The sequence below is a fragment of the Periophthalmus magnuspinnatus genome, chromosome 21, assembly GCF_009829125.3.
Source record: "Periophthalmus magnuspinnatus isolate fPerMag1 chromosome 21, fPerMag1.2.pri, whole genome shotgun sequence".
Taxonomy (NCBI): domain Eukaryota; kingdom Metazoa; phylum Chordata; class Actinopteri; order Gobiiformes; family Gobiidae; genus Periophthalmus; species Periophthalmus magnuspinnatus.
The window spans coordinates 16,760,278-16,784,365 of record NC_047146.1 but is presented as its reverse complement, the minus strand read 5'-3'; the positions used below and the strand labels follow the sequence as shown (position 1 = coordinate 16,784,365).

Sequence of the window (24,088 nt, the reverse complement as noted above, 5' to 3'; positions counted from 1 at the left end):
TTGTAGTACTTTCTTTTATATTACCATGTGTAATCCCTCACTCGTCCAGGTATATTGCATAGTGGTCCATAGGCGTATTCCAGTCTATGTTTCTTATACTTGTTCTGATACAGCTCAAGATCATTTTAAAGATATTCAGGAAAGGTTCATTTCTGTCCTGTGAATGCAACTTTTTTTAGTATTGATATTAGTTTTAATATTGATTAGTACCTGATTTTCTATACTTTTTATTGCTCAAAATTAGGGTTGTCAGAACACCTGTACTTAATGAAATATATTTAATTTAATGCCATATCGTAGAACATTACCAGAAACTCATAACAAGAGAAGCAAAGCAGCTGTTGCTGTTTTTCAGTTGTTTATTTGTTGCAGCTCAGGCCTTTTAATGAAACTGTCTATTTAAAAATGGTTTACTGGGATTATCCAATATTTATTATCGTGTTATTCGTGGTATTTGTTTTCGTAACAAGCCTAGGCAGAGTAAAGGAGAACAAGAAGAACTCACTCCCATAGCTTTGAAACTGGTACTGGGAAAGAAGTATAGACTGTATAAAGTGGATTAAGTGAGTGTGACGTCACCCATATCGAGTCAAATGAAGCTCATTGAGGCTCTAGCAGTTACAGAGTCGAATTTGGGGCCAAGTTCCCTATTTGGAATTCCGACCATAAGTATCATATCAAACAAAGAGCCAATCTGACACAAGGCTATTGAAAGTAATGCTCCTTTACGCTCGCACTGCTGACTTATCAGGGAGTGCTTAGCTATTGCTAGTAGGAGTGACCTAATTTGTCTGTTATTAATGCTCATATCTTAAGTTCCAGACACAATAGTGAAATGAAAAAACAGGATCATGTAGAGTCGATTATTATGAACATTGTAAGACCAAAATGACAAGTCTGAGAGCTGCAGCTACAGAGAGAGGGGCCACAGTTTTTCATTGTAAACTGAATTGGAGTCAAAGGAGTCAGTAGTAGGCCCATGCTCACTTCCTATTTGGGATATGGCGGCTAGGGGGTTAGCCAAGTCCATTTATATATACAGTCTGGGAAGAAGAGATAAAAAGAGCTAAAACAGTAAGGTGATAGAGGTGGAAGAAAGTGCATTGATGAATTGATTGAGATTGATTGGTTGGGAGGTAAAGACTGTAAGACAGGATGTGGTTGCAATACAATACAGTGGTTCAAATATAAAGCTTGAACGGGCACTGTTTAACTTCTAGTCTGCCACCTCCTTGTCTCCACAGAGATGTTGTTTCTTTTCTTGGAATGTTCAAAGTATAGCATTAACTTCATCATTTGAACTAAATACTACTACTAGCAACTAAAGGCAAGATTTATTTGTATTGTGAGTAACGTAATCTTCTACATGGAAATATATCAAGACACATTAACAATGTAACAAACTGTCCCAGGACATTTGCTCTCCTTAGAGCCTTACTGTGTCTAGAACAATGAGACTCCCATGTGCAGAAGAGCTGTACATCAACTGTGTCCATTGTAATGTGAGCACAAATTGTTAACACCCAAGAATCTGTTAGTTAAAAATGTAATAAATAAGCCACATTGTACTGCAGATGTCGTCTAATATTAAAGGGGATATATCATGCAAAAGTAGCTTTTAACAGTGTTGTTCCCCTATCCAAAACATTCCTGGAGTTGCATTTTACCTCAATCACATTTGTTCCATTAAAGTGGGACTAAACACCTAAACACAGCCCAAAACCATATGGCAAAGAGAGCTGCTAAACTGGGCAGTACCTGGAGGATTAAACGGGGGAGTGAGAGGGGACGAGGGGTGGAGTTTGGACATATGAGGAACAGTGTGATTGGTCTATCCACACTCCAAAGAATGGTGTTTGTAATCAGAAACACCTGGCTGTAATAAGGGGAGTCATGTGTGATGTCATGTAGTACTTGGACATTTTGTGGCCTCTGGAGTGCTGCCTCCAAAACATAAAGCTGAGACTACGAACACATGGATATATTTGTATGCATATCCTCTAGCTTAAATGGCAGCTAAATGGCTTTTATTCCATTGTTCATATTATTGTCAGCAGAGGGAGCTCTAGTGCAAATCAAAGGATTTAGGGCTTAGACATTCTAAACTTTTTTTTAAAAGGCAAAAAAAAAGACATGTTAAAGGCAATGAATACCAAAAGAATGCTCGATATGTGCACTTAAGATGGCATTCAGCCTTTTCTGATTGTGACACTGCTATAAACTTCATGACCTTTACCCTTTTGTTCAAATGTGCATGCTTCAAGAATTTGGGAAATTTTGATGCAGAACAAAAGGATGTGACTTATGGTCGAATGAAATAATAAATTCACTTTTTCACTTTCACTGACGTAACTAAGTTAATAGTTGTTGTTGAGGTAAATGTTTAATGCAGTGTTATTAATTTCTTGCAGACTGATCCCAATCTTAACCATAGTCACTACTTGTCTAATCTGAAACAAAAACTAACTTATTTTAACCCATATCTGTTGATTGAATAATAAACATGATGATGTGAGTGTGCATAAGCTTTTGTCCTCAAAATATCATAAATGCCCTCCCACATTTCTTGGTGCTCTGTTTATTGGGTTTTTCTGGAACTGGTGGAAAAGGCTGATCTGTCTCATCTAAACCAGAGCTCGGAGCTATGTTCAGGATTCTGCTGTAAAATACTTCCTGGAGAATGTCCACAAACAGTCCAGTGCTCTTCTTCACCTACACTGCTAGTCAAAAGTTTGTTCAACCTTCTCATTCAATGTTTTTTTTTTCTGTTGTTTACTAGTTTCTACCTTTTTGATACACAGACATTAAATATATGATACAAGATATAGGTGATTATGCAGGAGAAAGAATAAAGTTAAATAAGTCAACTAAATCGTTTTTTAAATATTTTATATTCCTCAAAGTGGCCTTTTGCTTTGTTGACAGTGCTATAGACCCTTGGTCTTCTCTCAGTGAGCTTCATGATGACAGAGGTGCTTTTGTCAAGATGGAGGGCCACGACTGTGCAAAGCAGTGATGAAAGCAAAAAAGTTTAGTTTATTTTTTGTTCAATACCTTCCATATGTGTCCATTCATAGTTTTGATGGCTTCAGTGAAAATCTACAATTTAAACAATCATGAAACATGCAAAGTGTGTCCAAACTTTTGACTGGTTGTGTAGATACATCTCCTCTCACCACTATTGTTTAAAATGTGTTACTGGTCATATTTTTGTTCACTGGGCACTGTAGTTAATTTTTTTTCTCAAATGTTACAATTACATTAGTCTTTAGTCTGAACTTTTTATGTTAAAAGTGCATTATACTCTCCTCTAGTAGTGAGAGATTGACTGTGGTCAGAGGATAGCAGGACGTGTTGCCTCACACTCATACTCATCACTTTGGGTTTGGTAAACTTTTCTGCTGAAGGGTGCATTTGCGGGAAATGTTCCACAGTATGCCATTTAAGATGTCTAACTAGCGATTTTTTTTAGTACGGGCATTTCATTTTCTGAAAAATATCTTGGGAAAACATACATTCTGCCCTTCCATACATCTGAACTGTAGCCTGGTGGCTTTACCTGGTTGTTTACATGAAGATATACAAGTATAATGCCATGGAGACAAGCAGGTAACGCTACTTGGCAAAGACACAGATCACGTTTGTGTAGAGGCAAGCCTACTCACAGCAAGAGTGCATGTTTTTAAGGTATTTTTGAGCTATAAAACCATCTGTAATTGAATAAATGTAAAACATGTATTTATGTTTAATGCCATACTGTGGAACATTCTGGACAAAGTAGTAACAACAACATAACTCTAACCCCAACCACAAAAGTTACATATTCTACGGTATTCCTTTGCATATTCTTCCACTCTCCATTGTAAATAAATGTGAGAGTGAATGGTTGTCTTGACAGTTCCAGTTTAATATAAGAAAGCTGCTACATAAATCGTGCTCTCTGTCAGGACTAGTGTAATACCACAGGTTGCTGAGTGAAATGTGCACTATTTCACTGTAGCAAGGAAGAATCTGCTTGTCTCCATGAAGCTATTATTGCTTTATCCAAAATGTTCCTCAATATGGCATTAAATGTCTCTCTCTTGCATTAATTCAGTTACAGGGGTTTCATATGCTCACAAATGCATTGGTGCTGTGAGTGGGCTCACTTCTTCCCAGCTCTGACCTGGAATTTGACCTGTTAAGATATGAAAGATTAATTCTGTATTGTGAAACATTTCAGGAAAAACAATGCTCCCTGGTTATAAGCAGGGGAAAGGCCCTAGATCAGACAAGTTACAGTTGAAAATTACATTCAAGAGTGTTTTTTTTAGGATCCTTGTGGTATTGAAATCTGTGCCAAGTTTTGAGCCTTTCCCGTACAATATATTTTTTTGTATTGTGACTATAATAAATAAGAATAATGCATTGTTTATCTTATTTTGTATATTTGTTTATTTATTTATTTGACCGGGACATTACATAATATTCCAGAGATGGTTACAAGTTCATTTTCATCTGTAGGTAATTCATAAAACAGTTAATGCAAGCTTTTCCTTTATTGCTTCATGTATATCTCTACCTGCCAAGGTCTGTATCAAAGTTTATCCTTTTTTAAGCTCTTGGTGTGACCCCATTGACGGTATAGAGGCTTATCAGCAGTCTATTTATCACAGCACTAAGTATGTGTGAGTGTGATGACATGATGGGACTGAGACTAGTATCGATCTGTCAACACAGCAACAGCATGTCCCCCCATGTCCTGCTATTAATATACTCACCCCGCCACTGCTGTATAACTGTATAGGAGTAATGTCTATGGGGGGCACATTGTAGCTTCAGCATGTATTAATGTATAGAGTCTATGGCTGGAGATTACGATTATTTTAGTAGTCGACTAGTCAAACAATTGCTTCTATTGTACATTGAGATGTTTTAAAACACATTTTAACCAAAAAACTGAAATATGGTGAATGAAGGCTTTCAGATATATAATATTTATGAAAACAGAAAGACTATTATTGAATTGTTTATTCATTTTGAATGCTGCTGTCTTCATTATAACAGGTCTTTTGGCATGTATTTTATAGTCCAGATAACTATAACAATTAACAAAATACAGTTACAATTGATTCCAATTAATCATGAATTAATAGTCATGTGTTGTGGTCAGAGTTTTATATACATATGTATATGTGTATATATATATATGTGTGGGTGTGTGTGTGTGTGTGTGTGTGTGTGTGGGTGTGTGTGTGTGTGTGTGTGTGTATATATATATATATATATATATATATATATATATATATATATGGTAGAGATCTCTACCATATATATATATATATATATATATATATATATGGTAGAGATCTCTACCAGAGGCCTGAGAGCTTGAGGGTTCTGCGCAGTATCTTTGCTGTTCCTAGTACTGCACTTTTCTGGACTGAGATGTCTGATGTTTTTCCCGGGATCTGCTGTTCTCCAGTTTGGGGGGTCACTGCCCCGAGTGCTCCAATGACCACAGGCACCACTGATACCGTCACCTTCCAGGCCTTCTCCAGCTCTTCTTTGAGCCCCTGGTATTTCTCTAGTTTCTCATGTTCCTTTTTCCTGATGTTCCAATCACTTTGTACTGTGATGTCCACCACAACGGCTTTGCTCAGTTGTTTATCCACCACCACAATGTCCAGTTGGTCCATCACCATTCTGTCAGTCTGTATCTGGAAGTCCCATAGGATCTTGGCTTGATCATTCTCCTCTACCTTTGAAGGTGTTTCCACCTTGATCTTGGAGTTTCCAGTCCGTACTGCACAGATGTTTCTGTACACTATGCCTGCCACTTGGTTATGCCGCTCCATGTATGCTTTCCCTGCTGCATCTTATACCCTGCAGTTATGTGCTGGACTGTCTCAGGGGCCTCTTTGCACAGCCCACACCTTGGGTCTTGTCTGGTGTGGTAGATCTGGGCCTCTATTGCTCTGGTGCTCAAGGCCTGCTCCTGTGCAGCCAGGATGAGTGCCTCTGTGCTGTCCTTCAGTCCAGCTTTCTCAAGCCATTGGTAGGATTTCTTGATATCAGCCACTTCAGTTATGTTCCGGCGGTAGTACATCCCAAGCAGTGGCTTGTCCTCCCATGATGGTTTACATTGTCCTTATGCAGGATAACAATATATGGAGCGTGAGCCACAGGGTTCTCAAGTTAGAGCACGTTGTTATATATAATATGTAACTTATGTAACTAAGGGTAGATGCACACTTATCCTAGTTTGACCCAGTTCTGTTCTGATTTAGATTTTTTTGGTTCTATTCTAGTCCTGGTCTAGTTCCAGGTTTGTGATTGTATTTGTAATGTTTCTTTGCTTTGTTGCTTTTCTGGTCACAATGTCCTAATGAATTGTCACTGTCGATCTTCCTTACTGAAACATGTAAAAAAACAAAAAACAAAACTTGTTTGTGTTATTTAGTTAACAGCGTGGATTAATTATTCTTCCTAAAAAGCATAGAATGTATTTTATTTAATATCTTAAAATTGTATTGTACTGTATGTTGGAGCATAGATGGTGCATTCAGCTTTGCTAGAATTTCCCTGAAAGTATATCTTGTGTTGGAAATCTGTGTTTATGTTTCCACTGAGGGGCGGTGCCAAGAGAAGACCACATTTTATTTAAAGAGGTTTATTTAAAGCGTGTACATTTCATATTTCAGAGTGAGATTCTTCCCCTGCAGCCATCTGAACACGGGGCTATTTTTGGGCCGACCATATAAGGGCATAGGACAGTCTCTCCTGCATTCTTCCTCTCCTCTCCCCCCTGTATGCTGCTGTATGCACTGTAAAAACACGTGAACCATGTCCTCTTTGTGACCTACAGTTTAATCTGACTGATTTATGTTTTTTACAGGTGAAGCCAGGATAAAGAAGCCAACTCCAAAAACACCTCCAAAACAAGGTAAAAGTGAATGATACATGTGCAAGGCCTTCCACTCATGTCACTCTTAGAAAAACATGAAAAAACACATATCACAATTTTTAAAAGTCTTTTTCTTACATATTTGTACAGATATTAATAATTTATTGTGGATTCCATCAATGAGGAATGGAATAATATTTTGATTAGAGTGAATTGCAAGCCTCAAATGACTTCTAAAAATGTAATTTACATCATTTGCAAATTAACTCTTCAAATATGTAGAAGAGAGACTCTGAAATGATCCCTCTTTCTAAAGAAATCTGCAATCTCTATGAACTGAAAATGCTATTGTACATGATGCCTTGGAAACAGAAAGTTAAAACCATATCATAAATAAGTTTTAGCGATACCGTTGAATATTATAGGCAAAGGAACATTTCCATGGAAACAAGCAGGAGGGCCTCCTCATGCAGGCCAAGTAAGGGTTTGTGGAGATGCAAGCTCTCTCAGAGTAAGGACGCATGTTTTCAGTGCACTAAAACCATAAAAAAAACATGCTTTTATTTTAGTCATTTTTTGGCTAAAAAGTAACATGGTGGGGCTTTAATTGTGTTTATCAGGATTTATCATGTGAATGCTACTTCATGTTAACCCTAACTTTCTTATTTTATTCCAAGCAGAATTTCAGTGTAGTACTGCTATGATTGATTTCCAGTGTTGGGAAGAACGGAGTTAAAATATAACGGCGTTACTAATGACTTTTCCCAGTGTCCCAACGCCGTTACCATTACTGACAGTAAAATGTGGCGCGTTATTATTAATTCAGTTCACTCTGCTCTTCATCAGAGCAGTCTCTCAGCCAAGGGAGCTGCAACGCTGTTGTGTTTCTTTGGTGAAAGAGGAGGCTAGGGGTGAGATAAAAGGCTTGTTTGAGATGAGCAAGGTAACTTGTAACTATGAGCAAGGTAACTTGTAACTATAACTAATTACAGTAAGATTAAAGTAAAATCACAAGTAAGATGCCCAACACTGTTGATTTCTATATAAAGCACAATGAGAATCTGGCTAGCTAGTTAACTGCAAGTACCCTAGGATCTGATAATATGTATAGAGACCTTTGCTTACAGATAAAACATTATTTTACAGGTTAAAATAGTGCACAAATCTTATGAACTACCACCCATTCATTCTATTGTAGTATATAAGTCCTTGACGATGTGCTTTTTGAAGTGATATTTCTACATTTTCTTGTTCATTTGATGGCCCATTCACATTTTGTGCGATACTTCAACCAAAACATGTACAAGCACATTTTAACACATTCCTGATGCATTATCATCACTGACATAAAGTTAAAAAAACAACAAAACTACTAAGATATTTAATTTGACCTATCTTGCCCATTCTTAATTGTACATATATGTAATGGGACAGTGTCGAAAGAGAAGTCCTGGTTAAATGCATGTATTGCTGCTCTCACTCTTGAGAGGGATGAGAACGTAAACTCTGAGAAAGAAATACAAGGGACAGTTGATTTGTCTTGTGCATTATACAACTGCAGGGTTTATTCTGCTTTTAACAAACATTATCATATTGTTTTATAAACCTCTTCAACAATGTTTTTATTGCATATTTTACTTAAAGATGTTATTCATCAAATATTCCCAGTTTTACATTAATTTATAACCTAAACAAAAATGTGCTATTGTCTCTGTAGTAACTATTGACCTTATTCCACCCCTGCCACTTTTGCCTCTAAATGCTCTAAACCGCACTTTCTGTGCGGTGGCACTTCCGGTTAAGGAATCCCATTTATTTCAATGGAGAATTTGAGAAAGGTTTTGCCGCTAAAATATGATATAAAGTCGGTTGATTTGTTTCAAATGTTCAAATGTGATAGCAGTAATTACACTTGAACATGTGCAAATGTAACTGTTACATTCAGCACTAAAACTTCACAGCATGTACTAAATAAAGACATATGTGAATAGTTCACAGTGTCTAATAATTAACTGGAATACACCAGCACTATCTCACCGCGGCTGTTACCATAAAACTCCGCGCTAGCCTAGCCTATACTAGCTACTGGTTCAAAATGCGTTTTACACCTAACTTTACTTCAACCAGTCTTCATATTATTAAAGGTTTTATCTCAACACCAGTACTGTTTGGATGTGACACAACATTTAACAAATCTGAGAAGGAAATACAAGGGAAATATCATTTGTTTTGTGCATCATACAACTGCAGGGTTTATTCTGCAGCACTGGCCCTTGTAGTTCTACCTTCTTCTACCGGTGTGCCCCCTAGGTACACTCCAAGGTATTGCATTACATAGTGTAAAGCACTTTGTTTGTTCATTCGCGACAATGTTATATTTGAGAAAAATAGTGGGGTGTCTGTTTTTAATTACTGAAATTAACGTATGAAATGTATTAAAGCATTTCAGCTGTTTTGAATCCTTTTCAAGCATACTTAAAGCATGTACTATTACTATGAGCCTTTCACATACCAGTTTCCTTCTGTATATCTCCCCAGCACTGCCTCCTCAGATCCTTCAGTTCCCAGAAGACATGAAGATCCTGGCTGGAGAGAAGGTGGAGATCCTCTGCAAGTTCTCCGGAGCTCCACCCATCAACTGCACCTGGCTCAAGTTCAGGAAACCAGTAAGACATGTATTATTCAGCCATGTGTCTGTTTACAGTATGACACTGCACAAACTCTCCAAACCCTGCACCTCAAGGCCATGCCCCTCCTCACTCTCACCTTTAGTCTTTGTGGCCCCACCCTTCCTCCCCCATTACACTCCTTAAGACCTCCAGATCCTGCTGCTCCTCTCTCGCACTCTCTTTAGTCCTCCAGGCACTGCCCAGTTAAATAGCTCATTTAGACTGTAGCTGTGGCTGAAGTTGAGGGTTTTAGTCCCACTTTATAAACATGTGGGCACGCACACGTTGCAAGCCAATTAACACATATTATGTTCAGTTGAAGTCTCTCATTAAAATAGAACAGAATGTTACTATCACACCAAAAGGTTTGCAAATCAATCTTTCAAATTCACTTAATTATGTAAAAAAAAATTATCTGATTTTAGATTCAGGAGGGGGCATCAGACATTTCCATTGAGAGCACAGACAGCAGCAGTAGACTGACGATCTCCAGCGGCCAGCAGGAGCACTGTGGATGTTACACTGTGGAGCTGAGGAACAGCTATGGCCTCAGGCAGGCCGCGCTCAACCTCACCATCGTCGGTATGGAAACACCTATCTTTTGTTTCAAACATTATTTTCTGTAAAACATTCAATTACATTAATTTTTGTAGAGCCCACAACAGCAGAATATCTGATTTAACAAACATAAACAGAGAATTAGTCATTGGCCATTAACAGACAAGCAGATTAATTTTATGTGTTAGAGACAGCACAAATCAGCTCAGCTATTGTAGTTCCAACCAAACCAGCTCTTTCTGGTCAGATTGTGTTAAAATAAAGCTTTGATTTTAGTATAACATGCCTCAGACAGAGCAGTGCTTATAGTTAGCATATCACCACCAGGGGAATGTTGATGACATCAGCTGCAAAGTGTCAATTCTTTCTTCCCTGTTCTCTCCAGATAAGCCCGACCCTCCAGCAAAGGTCCCAGCCGCCTCCGACATCAGGCGCGCCAGCCTGACCCTGTCCTGGTATGGCCCGACCTACGATGGGGGCAGCGCTGTGCAATCCTACAACCTGGAGATCTGGGACTCTATAGGGAAGGAGTGGAAACACCTGGTCTCCTGCAACAGCACCTCCTACAATGTACAGGTCCGCATCACTGTTTGCTTATATTTATACACTTTTTTTCAGTGTTTGATTTCTTTATGTCTACTACTTTCTATATTTTATATACATATGGACTACATCGAATATATGACAAGATATATGGAATTATGTAGCAAAGAAAAAAGGTAGAACTGAACTATATATATATATATATATATTTTTTTTTTATTTTTTTTATTTTACATTCAACTCCTCAAAGTATCCACCCTTTGCTTTGTTGACAGTGCAGCAAACCCTTTGCCTCCTCTCAGTGGGCTTCTTGATGAAATCTCCTGAAATGGTTTTCACTTCACTTCAAGGTCAAACAATGTAAAAAATCCAAGCAAAGGGTGGCTATTTTTAACAATATGAAATCTTAAGCAAGTTTTGAATTATTTGTAGTTTATTTTTTGCTTGCTACATTCCAATTGTGTTGATTAATAGTATTGATGCTTTCAGTGATAAGCTACAATGTAACTAATCATGGAAATAAAGGAAAAACTAATTTTTAAAAAATGTGCCCACCATCACCATGGGCGACGGGGGAGAGGAGGAGATAAAGAGGCTGACAGTTTTGCTTCGGCAGAGAGTAACTTAAACAATTCTTTTTACTTAAATAAGTCTTTTCTATTTAGTATTTTTAAGAATGGCTGGAGAGGTAATTGGCTATGATTGGTTAACAGTAACAGACAGTAAAAAGAGGTTGGTAACGATCATTACTATATTGACTCATTGTTCAATGTACACTGCCTGGCCAAAAATAAAGTCGGCACCTGGATTTAACTAAGCAAATGGGTCCGAGCCTCCTCCAGTTGGTCAGGTCTAGGTTCAGCAACAGTCTGTGCTCAAAGAATGAGGTCAGCTGACATCTGAATATACTGAATGACCAGGTTATTCCATTAATGGATTTTTTCTTCCCTGATGACACGGGCAAATTCCAAGATGACAATGCCAGGATTCATCGGGCTCAAATTCTGACAGAGTGGTTCAGGGAGCATGAGACATCATTTTCACACATGGATTGTCCACCACAGAGTCCAGACCTTAACCCAGGGGTGGGCAAACTTTTTGACACATGGGCCACAATGGGTTCTAAAATTTAACCAGGGCTGGGCCAGGATATATATATGTATATATTACATTAGAGATTTGGCCTGTAACATGTAGCAAAGCATGAATATGCAAGGCTCATTGTACAAATTGTTTTCCAAATGCATTCATTAAATGAATAATTAATTTAATAACTAAAGTGTTTCATTCTGCTGTTGATGTATTGCAGCTGATGGTTTTTAAACAAGAGCATAGATTTAGAATAGTTTTTGTGGTTTAAATCTGCTCTTTGGTTATTGTGTCAGTGACATAAATTAGTTTCAATAATAAAGTTTATCGTCTACATGTACTTCAGCAATATATCTCACTTCAAAATGTGTTATTGTGACAGGCCTAAGAGAGGAAAAGAATATTGTCCTCCTTGTTTAAAACTGCACAATGCAACTTTTTATTGGAAGGTCTGCCACCTACTTCTTTATGGAGGTGTTTTTTGTTTTGGAATGTTCTACAGTATAGAGACTCTTAAATGGAGACAGGTCAGTTTTACTTTTAAAGATGCATAATATACAGCGTTCTTTCAGTAACTTTACTAGATTAACCTTAGAGGTAATTGAAGCCTAGGCTGAGTGTGCACAACACATGAGATACAGTTTAATTTGAGTACTGTGGTCAGTAGCTCAGCATTTGCCAAAGAATGAGTGGGTCCCAGGTTTGAATCAAGCCCCACACTGGCTTTGCCTTTGTGTCAGTGAGTGTCAGAGTGAGCGTAGCTGTCAAATCTCCAGTTCACTGCTGCATCCAAGATGGAAAATGCTGTTGTCCAATGTTATTTGTAGGCAGTAGGTTAACGTGCACCGACGTGGTGGCAGCAAGTCCGAGCAGCTCCTGTCAATGAATTTCCCTGGTCTGGGAATTAATAAAGTATTTATCTATCTGTCTATCTATCTATCTATTTTTCTTATCTAGGAAAATATCAAAATATTTTTAATGAAATGCATATATCTTCAAAATCGAATTAAGATGGAAAAACTTCCCAAAAGGAAAGCACTGCCAGAATTGTGTTTTTTGAAATAACATTAATCTGGCAGTTAGTTAGGACTGGGTATTGCAAAGTATCTCACAATACAATACTTATCCTGATACAAGGTACATTTGGGTGGGACTAAATATGTATGTACCATACTTACTTGCATATCATCAAGATTATGAATTATCAATACTGGTCAGTTTTCTTTTGGTGTGATATGTAAAAACATCATCTACATGAGATTATGTTATTGTCTTTTGATTATGTTTTGTCTTGAAATAACATTTATTGCATGTTCAGAATGAACAAGCAAATACATTGTAATTTCATGTTCACAATGCCCTTAATACCCGACAAACACAATTTATGAATCCTCTGCAATAATTTGAGTACAGCCTTACTGCTGCGTTCACACTGCAGGGTATGTGGCCCAATTCAGATTTTTTGTTTGTATTGTTTTTGTGTTTATTTATGTAGTCATTCACATTACAACAAAAATGCAAACGTGACTGCTATTTATCCCTAATGTGAATGGAATACTGAATGGAATAGAGGCCCACATGTGCACAACAAAACACAACGTAATACACAACCCTGTGTTTGCAGAAGTAAACGTGGCCCCGAGTCTACTTCAAGTTATTTGGGCAACCGGAGCCAACAATTCCTTAACCAGATTATTTTATGAAGGAGGAAGGATTTTGGTTATGGCAATCTGTCTCTTCTCTTCTTCTTGTGGGTGAGGAGTCAGAGCCAAAAGTGCTGGGACACTAATGTGAGCCATTTCATTGAATCCAACTTTTTTTCTCTTTACCTGATTGCCATTCCCCAACTCTTTCCACTGATCCATTCCCCTAAGCAGGTGTGTAGAAGTTGGGCCGTACTGGCTGGCTACAGGTGCTTGCTTACACATGATGTCAATGTTGTTTGTGATGAGCAAAAACTGCACTGATCTGATCTGTGTAGATCACGGGTATGTAGGCATCAGAAAGCTTGTGAGATGGGACAATAGGTGATCTGAGGCAGCCTGGCTGATTTCGGGCTCCTGGAGTCCAACTTGCTTTTTCTACTCCCCGACTGCTGCCATCAATGCAGGCGAGGTGCAGTCATCTCAAACAAGCCTAAATGTCGATGATGTGTAGGTAGAATGAATGAGACATGAGCATTCAGATTGCAACCATACCCAACACATATCAGATATATGATCACATACAAAGGAGGCCTGGGTGGGATATGAAAAAATCAGAATTGAGCTGTTCACATTGACATGAAAAAATCAGACATAGATCACATGGGTAAAAATGTATTTGGTCTACAGAACGCTGCCTCAGTGATCAAAAGTCTCCATCTAGATAATTTGATCTCTCACACCATCATCCTTGATATTTGTATGTGTTTGCAGAACCTTCTCCCTGAGCGTCAGTACAAGTTCCGGGTGCGGGCGGAGAACATCTATGGAGTGGGAGAGCCCAGTGCAGAGTCAGAGGCTGTGACTGTGGGGCTGGTGGAAGATGGTGAGAACACTGCCAAGACCAACTCAGGATGATTCATAGGCCTCAGCTGGTGTGGTTTTTGGACCCACCCCTTTCGAGTAACGACAAGCTGGCAACCATACTTTGAATTTGGATAAGAATATTTGAATCAGTCAGAAACAGTATGAAACTAGCCAAGTAATAAAGACCAATAAACATATAAATCAAAACTTATCAGAATGATTTTCTACTTGGTTACTTACTTAGGTTCTACAATGTTTTAACATTGTTCCATCATCAAAAACATGCCTGAAGGGGTTTTAAATGTCATCTATGCATGTTTGAGTATTTTAGCGATTTCTCCTGGGCCTATTGTTTTGCAGTGTTGAGGGAAAGAAAAGCTGAAAAGGCCTGAAAGCATTAATTTTTTTTGCTCTTGGTCCACTAATTAACAAGCAGCCGTTTAAGCTAACCCTGACTAAACCTGGCACTTTAACTGCACTGACGTGTGTGTGGTTCTTCTGACAGAGAACCAGGAGGAGGCTGAGGCAGAAGAAGAGGACGATGGTATGGGGCTTTACTCATTTTTAATTTCAGTCTTTCTAACAATGTAAATGATGATAATAATAATAACAATAATAATAATAATAATAATAGTAGTAGTAGTAGTAGTAGTAGTAGTAGTAGTAGTAGTAGTAGTAGTAGTAGTAGTAGTAGTAGTAGTAGTAGTAGTAGTAATAGATTTCATTGTATTCATTTATAAACAGCAGAAATATCAATAATGAAAGAAATCATAGTCATATTTCATAAAACTACTGAGCAAATGTGCTTGAAGTTTTTAGCGCTGTTTAACTCTCTTTTTTTCTATACAAGCATAATTAGTTCAATACTTTGTCACTTAAACTTTGGACTAACCAATGAAACAAACTAAATCATTAGGTTGTCAAAAAAAAAATGTGACTAAAATTAGTTTTGTAATGTAATATTCATTTGAACAAGTAACAATATTGAAAACATAAACAGGGCAGAATTCAGTTGCTGATGCCTTAACCAGCAGATAAAGGACACGTGCAAGTTTTTTTGATTCTCAGTATATAAACAGGTCATGCCTTATGTGAAAGCCCAGAACCTCCAGAATTCAGTCTCTGAGCTGCAGAGGCTGAACTAGCACTGATTAACCCTAGAACACTTTCGCTATAAAAAGTTACACCATCACTTTTGCCGGGTAATTTTTACCCGATATAATATACCCAACAAAAAGTACTTGTCATAAAAAATAGATCAAAATATGACAACACTTGATAAATTAGAGTGGTTTTCTTTTATTTTCAACTGTGGTATGTGTAACAAAATGGAAAATAAAAACATAGGAAGATCCTACAAACATGCTCGAAAATGACTGAAAAATGTGGAATTTGAGAACAAAAAATTCCTAAAAAAAAAAAAAAAGATATAGGAAACTTGGTCTTTGGTCCACCCATCCCTGAGACATGTGAGACTTCCCTGGTGAAGGCACAGACTCCTTGGCACGCAAACAGCTACAGGAGAGAGGAACAAAAATTAGTATTTTTTCAGTGTGTAAAAATGACCACTTGATTAAAATATTGTTTTCACCATAAGAATTCACTTTGAAATCACCACTTTGTGATATATATTCATAACCACTGCACTAAATAAGGCTAGCATACACATTCCAAGAACATTCTTACTTACCTTTTCCTTACATGCAGTCAGTACACGCAGGTTAGTAATGGCGTGGACACACCGGTCGACGGCAGACATGGCACCTGTGCCGTGTCTTCCTGTCCGAGCCTGCGGGGCAGTCAGCACACCTTGATTTGGTCCTCAAAAAATAATGTGAAGTACTTCTCAGGGGTATCAGCATTTGATGCTTCTGGTGTTGGTCCTGGTGCAAAAGCAGGCATAATATTTTGTGCAGCTGTCCTGGTAGCTGCCAATGTCTGAGGCCGAGAACTCCACTGGAAACCAGAACTACTCTTGTAAGAGCTGTGTTCAAGTCTCACAATATTGGCCTCACCATCATTCTCATGGAAACGTCCTCTCCTCCTGTGACCAGCATCAGGTGTGGCAGGGAACGCATCAGATGTGGAAGGGACCTCATAGTGTGTGGCAGGGACCTCATAGTGTGTGGCAGGGCCCTCATAGTGTGTGGCAGGGACCTCATCATGCATTGCAGGGACCTCATCAGGTGTGGCAGATGAAGTAGCCTGAATGTTGTCACCCTTGACATGTGGCAGGATCGCTTGATTTTAAACACTAACACTATCACTGGGTGAAATCCACCCAAAACGTACATTACCCTCTTTCACTATTGCCGGGTGAAAATCACCCGAAAGCAAGCCTGTAGGAAAAAGTGGGCTTTGGGGTAGGGAAACACCCACACCTTCATAGATGTCAAAAATAATGGTGAAGCTACCCAGGGACTCATGACACTCAGAAAAATGCAACATATTGAAAATCATGTAAATACATTTGCTCGGGTGAAAATCACCCGGCGATAGTGCTCTAGGGTTAATGATTAGCTGGAGGTGCTGGGGTTTAGGTAGTGACTTTTCAGATCTGAGAGTCTCTTTAGGTTTAAACAAACCAAATTTCAGAATTGAAACTGGCAGGCCATGTGACTGATGTGAGGCTCATTCTGCTTTCTGATTTGATAATCATCTGAGAACAAAAACACTAAATTCTAACATAAATAAATGTAAGTGAGAGTGAATCAACATTACAGTTGTTATCAGTAAAAGCTATATTTGATTAGAAAATCTCTACCTCATATCTGGGGACAACGTCAGGTCATGTTTATGAAATTTCATATGAAAATCTTTCATACGATTCTTTTACAAATTGAATAGAATATTAAAATCTTCATTCAATAGAGGGAGCAGCAGTATGTTTTATATGTTACATGTAGAGTCATTAGTGACACTGGTGTTTCAGACGCAGAGAAGGAGCCAGAGTACAGAGACGTGACCATCAGGGCAGACATGAAAGTGAAGGACCTTTACGACGTGGAGGAGAGGCTGGGAACGTAAGAACACGCATGAGCCAAACTAATGGAGTTAAAGAAGCACTGTGTAACACCCAACTCATCTATTATGTGTTTATTAAATTACAGGTGGTTTAATTGCTCAAAATCACAGGACAGGGTTTCCTCTCTACAGACCTGATTTGTAACTTGACCTGGCATGGTCATCTGCTTGTCTCCATCGGGATATGGGAACATACCAAGCAAAGCAATAAGATCTCCATGGAAACAAGCAGGTGGAGGACCCTCCACCAGAAAAGTTACATAGTACACCTTTAAATCTATCTAAATAAAGCTTAGTATAACTAGTATAGATTTAGATAATTTGATCCAAATCTCCATGATTGTAACTGTTGCCAAGTTACACTTCAGATATGTGGAGTGGTGACCGCGCTTAAAGTTACAATTCTTGTTTGTTTCTCATAGTGTTGTGTTCATTAGCATTATAAAGACTTGCAATCAAATAAATTCATTATAATTAAATTTAATGCCATACTGCGAAACATGTGTGTGTATATATATATATATATATATATATATATTATTAAAAAGAACAGGTGTTCCTCAAAAACTATTGGAAATATTTCACTAGCGAGGATTATTTATTAATGATATGTGATATGATGATATGAATAGGTGTGTGGAGGTTGGGTAGAGACTCAGGATGGAGGCTCTGTCTCAGGTGGTTAGCCCATTCAGGACTTGTCTCTCTGTAAATGGTGAGTGGTTGAGGTGACCTGTGGTTTGCTGGAGAGGAGCAGAAGGAGGTTGAGGCATGGTCCTCCCTCTGAATCTCAGTTAACCATATTAACTTCACACATTGTGTTGCGTGTTGCAGGGGTAAGTTTGGACAGGTCTTCAAGCTGGTGGAGAAGTCCACAAAGAAGATCTGGGCGGGCAAGTTCATCAAAGCCTACTCAGCCAAGGAGAAGGAGAACGTGAGGCAAGAGATCAGCATCATGAACAGTCTGCACCACCCCAAACTGGTGCAGTGTGTGGACGCCTTCGAGGGCAAGTCTGACATCGTCATGGTGCTAGAGCTGTACGTAGCATCTCACTACTGTTTTAAATCCAGGTTTAGTTCTGGATTCGTTTGGGTTTAGTCCTGGTTTAGTCCTGGTTTAGTCCTGGTTTAGTCCTGGTTTAGTCCTGGTTTAGTCCTGGTTTAGTCTTGTTTTTTTCTGGGTTTTGGGAATCAGCATCATGAGCAGTCTGCTCACCCCAAACTAATGCAGTGTGTGGACGTCCCACATCGTGCTTACTCACTCACTACTGTTTTAGTCCGGGTTTAGTTCTGGATTAGTCCTATTTCGAGTCCTAATTTAGTCCTGGTTTTATGTCATGTAAGCGTTTTTAGGAAGTAGATCGTGTGTAATGCTGGTGTGCTGTAAGCATGCTAGTTGTTAGCATAGCTTGTAGGAGTGAAACTCCTACAAGATTTGTCCAGTTGACAGATTTAACTTCGTTGTTTGCTATGGATCAGACCTGGACGACTGACTGTCTACACAGACATAGTTCTGTTTTTCACATTTTTAAGAAGGTAAAAAACTACCTGATAGTTCTTTTAAAGTGCAGGTTAGACATCATTCACTACAACATAGTTAACATAAATATATTTAAGATTCTATAAGAATCAGAGTAATTTAAAAATCACAAAAACCTGTTATATGCTTTTAATGCATCACCGCCTAATGATCTCACATTAGCATTAGCGTTAGCATTCTAAACTCTTAAGAGGAAGTTGAACTAAAAGGGATTGCTTTTTTTAATAAAAAATTACATCATATGATTCCGTCAAAAATATTTGTATAAGTTTAAGAACAGGGAAATGGGTATAAGTTCACGATTTAAGGGCCCCAAAAGTAACAGTAATTGTATCTTATTATACCACTCTTATAATGCTGTTATTGGTATTGTGTTTTGTTACTGAGCACTTTGCGTTTTGATGCGTTGCTTTTACAGCTTTGAGATTCAGCTATGAGAGGAATCTGAAAGCAGCTATTTCCTCTGCTAAATATAGAGCAGCAATGGAAACATAATAACATATTCATATTCATATTAAATTTCATCAGCTCTACCACAGTCATGTAGTACAGGTGGTTCCACACAATACAGGTTTACTTAATAGCTTCACTATGTAACTTTTTTGGTGGTAGCTCCAATACCTACTTATCTACATGGAAAAGTTATTGGTTTGCCTGGACACCACTTACAGTAAGAATGCATGTTTTTCAAGGTGTTTTTCCGAGGCAAAAAAACACAGTTATCAAATCAATGAAAGGAGCTGTACCTGATTTTTCCTGTCTTGAAAACATGAAAAAAATCATTTTAAATGGTTTGCAGTGGTACAAAGTTATTTCGATCTTACCTATTGCATTCCACTCCCCTTAATTATTCACCACGATGAGTTTATAAGCACATTTCACAACTTTCATAGACCCCATTGGAGTGTACGGCTACAGTAAAGCTGACAACAACTGGCATGCTAATTGCACATTTCCTGATCGGACAATACACCAGTTTATAATTAGAAGCAGACAGAACACAATGGTCTTATTTATACCTCAAGCTGTTCACAGTATATGTGTACTAGGATAAGACAAATTTAGCTCAAATACATGGAAAAAATCGGGTAAGGGCTCTTTGTGGAATATTTTAATTTACCATGTTTAAAATCAAAAACATTGCACTCTGTTCCCCAGTATTTCTGGTGGTGAGCTGTTTGAGCGAATCATCGACGAGGACTTTGAGCTGACGGAGAGGGAGGTGATCAAATACATGCTGCAGATCATCGATGGAGTGAGCTTCATCCACAAACAGGGCATTGTGCACCTGGACCTCAAACCAGAGAACATCATGTGTGTCAACAAGACCGGCAGCAAGATCAAGCTCATCGACTTCGGACTGGCCAGGAGACTAGGTACAGCAATGACAATCTGCAAGTACTTGGGACATTTTTTCAGTAGTTTTACATCAGTTAAGTGGCAGTTTGCGGGGAAAAAAGTTGAGAAGAATATTACAAAAAGAAGTAGCGGTGAGTTTTAAAACAGAATACCACTATGTCATCAACCCAGAAAAATCCATTCAACATGCAGTGACAATTTACACACAAGGAATGGGAATGCATTTACTGACACATTAAACATTGAGTTTAATGAAATACAAAATATTCTCATTTGTATTTATTAATCTAATCATAATTTTTCTAATCATAAATATTGAATTATTTAAAAAAAAGTTGTGGCCATTGTGAACAAACACCAAAAAATTGTATTTCTGACGTTTGTTACATCACAGGTAAATGTCCTGAGGTCTCCTGCTATTTTTAGGTCCATCAATGACAATCTGAGCGTTTCTGTTGTCAAATCGTGTTCATTACAACCGCATGCTGTTAGTATGTGGAAAAAGTTGCGAACTCCAGTTGTTGTAAATGTAATTCCCTCCGCTGGCTGTAGATGCCCACATAACCCCAGTTCCAGTACAGAAAACTGTATGAATACGGTGTCTATTGTCAGAAAAGTCATTATTTTGAGTTCTAACACATGACATGCCAAAACAGAGGTACTTGTTTCAAGGCAAATAACAATACAAGTAGTGCATAATACTTGTCCTTTTAGTAATAATGAAATATTATTCCGTTAAAATGAAATGAAATTCAATGTGAAAGTGTGGAATAGTGACCTCTGAAATGACCAGGCTGCAGTTCCTCTCCTGGTCTCTTTGATGCCTGTTCATACCTCATCATTGTGAAACTGAATATAGAGATCTAAAAATGTATTACCCTCAATAACATATTTACAATTTTATTTTCTCTGGGGGTTTAGTTGATAAAAGCATATTGTACTTATTTGCTCTATGTTACTCATTTAAAATGTTTTAATTTTCTTAATTATTCTTCACTGTTCGGCTGCATGTCTGTAATAAAAATAATTTCCCCTTGGGGATGAATAAATTCTGATTTTGGTTCTAATGTATTAGTCTTGTATATCACTTTTACCGACGCTCAAAGTAGTTTTACATTTTTGTACATTATTCATTAATTCAATACACAGTGATAATAAACTATCTGCAGCCAGAGCTGCCCTGGGGCAGACTGAGGCCCTTACAATCTAGCCACAAACCACATTCATACTAATAGTTGTTACTTTTAGCCACATTAAGGTGGGAATGATCTTCCCTCAACAAAAACTTGTACTTTGATTGAAGATATACTAATACTACAGCTACACAGTACCCTAATTACATACACCACAGTTTGATAAACACTAATATTTAGTGAAGATAAAGAATAAAATATGTGGACTCATACATTTTTATTGTTGTTTTTGTGCAGAAAATGCTGGTACTCTGAAGGTATTGTTTGGGACCCCAGAGTTTGTGGCTCCAGAAGTGATCAACTATGAAGCCATCAGTTATCCTACAGACATGTGGAGCATAGGAGTCATCTGCTACATTCTGTGAGCATATGTCTTATATTTTACTGAAGAAAGGAGTAGTTAATAATCCTTTGGCTCTGCATATTCTTTCCCCACCTTTCTGGGCTACTAAAGATGTATAATGAAGAAGTTGCATATAATCACATATAAAATCACTCATTATAAAAGTTTTTTTATTTATTTATTTTTATTTTTATTGGGGCCTAATTTAATTTCCAATCATTTAAATGTACAAATTTCTATCTGTTGCCTTTGACTTGTGTGTGGCATTAGGCTCTTTGGCGATATCTGGTGGCATAAATAACACATTACACTGTGGATGTTCACACATTGGGATTTGAGACACTGCATGTACTTATTCTTTACAGATAATAGGTTACATTTTTGTTCATTTCTAGCATAAATATATTAAAAGCATTAAGTTTTATGTGCAAACACATATAATCATGGCAACATTTACTTACAGTTTCAAAATACAACAATCTTTTGTCTTGTTGCCACATAATAATTGTGTATTTACTTATTCTTTTCCTGTGGATATATTATTTATCTTATGTTAGTCTGTTAATAAAGTTTGTGCTGAATTTCCTATTTCGACTGTTTTTAGAGCGAAACAAATCAGGATATGAACTTGATATTAACAAATCCGTTTACATTGCTTACATTGCTTACATTGTTTAGTTTCTTTATTTAGTTTTATTTTTTAAAACTACTTTAGCATACCTTAGCTTTGATATTACAGCCTAATTAATACTAGGAAAAATTTTACATTTATATTTTTTCTGATTCACTCTCCAGTCTTTCGGGTCTGTCTCCGTTCATGGGGGACAACGACAACGAGACCCTGTCCAATGTCACCTCAGCAACTTGGGACTTTGAGGATGAGGCTTTCGATGAGATCTCAGACAATGCCAAAGACTTCATCACTAATCTGCTCAAGAAGGACATGAAGTACTGTCTGCAGACACCAGGGGGCGCTCTGAGGGTTGGGATGGTTTTATGCATGTGTATTTGTGTGTTGCAGGACTAGACTTACCTGTGCCCAGTGCTACGAACACCCATGGCTCAAACAGGACACCAACACCATGAAGGCTAAGAAACTGTCCAAAGAGAGGATGAAGAAGTATATACTAAGGAGGAAGTGGCAGGTAAATCAAGACAAATGCCTTATTTGCGTAGTAAGAGTACTAATATTTCAAAACTATTACAATTACAAGTAAAGTGGTGGCCAAAATTATTACTCAAGATAATGTTAAAAACATGTTGTTACTTCAAAATAACAGTACTTAAGTACTAGTAAAGTGAAGTGTAAAGCAAAAAGTTACATCATTCTAAATGTACTTTATTGCTACCTACTACTTAATCTTGAAAATGTTGCTTTCTCTGATTGTGTCCTCATATTTCTCTCACAGAAAACGGGCCATGCAGTGAGAGCGATTGGCAGATTGTCTTCTATGGCCATGATGGCAGGAGTCAGCGCCAAGAAAGGCTCACCCACAGAAGGTCTGCAGAGCCTTTAGTACATTTAGATTTAAAATAAATCAGTGTGAAAGTTAATTACTATCATATTTCGATGCTCCTTTAATTATTAGTTATTTCTGTGTTTATAACAAAACTCACTAATCATGTTGATTAGAACTTGTTAAAAAAAAAAAAAAAAAAAAAACTAAGCATGTCTTTGCTTTGGTTCAGAGGATAACCAGTTCCTGGAGTGTTTGGAGTACGAGCAGAAGACCGAGTGTAAGCCCACCTTCAGTTCAGTCATCAAGGACGTGGAAGTGGTGGAGGGCAGCGCCGCTCGCTTTGACTGCAAGATAGAAGGTACACAGCACACACTACCAATGCACCACAGATGGACTTGTCCACTAAAAAGCACACGGGCAAAGATCAATCTGATGTGTTTGACATTTACCGTTTTGAACAACCCAATCCTCACGTATTTAGCATTAATACTTTACTATATTGTGAAATAACCTTTATCCAGTAAATTGTTCAATTGTCAACTCCAGCTTCCAACATTCAGCAAGTCTTATGACCTATCACACATCCTGTATCCAGTATGTGTAGTCTCCTGTAAATGTGCATAATACCGTCCCCACACCAGGTTACCCTGATCCAGAGGTGGTGTGGTACAAGGACGACCAACCCATCAAAGAGACGAGGCACTTCCAGATCGACTATGACGAGGAGGGCAACTGCAGCCTGGTCATTTCAGAGGTCACCACTCCACTCTTTCATATTTTATTTTATCTGTTAACTGTACATACACCACTGTACATATGCACTTATGCTGACATAAAAAATCATTATATTATGTTTAGTTGTATTTCATCCCTCCTGAGGGCGGTGCAGAAAGCACTGAAGGTTCACTTCACAC

General features: G+C 38.0%; 1 protein-coding gene across 1 annotated transcript in view; it reads left to right on the top strand.

The window, feature by feature from the left end:
• Positions 1–24,088, top strand: part of mylka (myosin, light chain kinase a) — a 101,727-nt gene that overhangs the window by 74,318 nt on the left and 3,321 nt on the right. Inside the window, exons 20-34 of the mRNA XM_033986436.2 lie at positions 6,878–6,925; positions 9,425–9,552; positions 9,981–10,137; positions 10,499–10,689; positions 14,163–14,274; positions 14,761–14,799; positions 17,188–17,278; positions 18,114–18,317; positions 19,978–20,195; positions 21,609–21,732; positions 22,510–22,662; positions 22,736–22,859; positions 23,124–23,214; positions 23,404–23,532; positions 23,816–23,928. Of these exons, the coding sequence (XP_033842327.1) occupies positions 6,878–6,925; positions 9,425–9,552; positions 9,981–10,137; positions 10,499–10,689; positions 14,163–14,274; positions 14,761–14,799; positions 17,188–17,278; positions 18,114–18,317; positions 19,978–20,195; positions 21,609–21,732; positions 22,510–22,662; positions 22,736–22,859; positions 23,124–23,214; positions 23,404–23,532; positions 23,816–23,928 (1,922 nt within the window). The remainder of the gene's footprint in view (positions 1–6,877; positions 6,926–9,424; positions 9,553–9,980; positions 10,138–10,498; positions 10,690–14,162; positions 14,275–14,760; positions 14,800–17,187; positions 17,279–18,113; positions 18,318–19,977; positions 20,196–21,608; positions 21,733–22,509; positions 22,663–22,735; positions 22,860–23,123; positions 23,215–23,403; positions 23,533–23,815; positions 23,929–24,088) is intronic.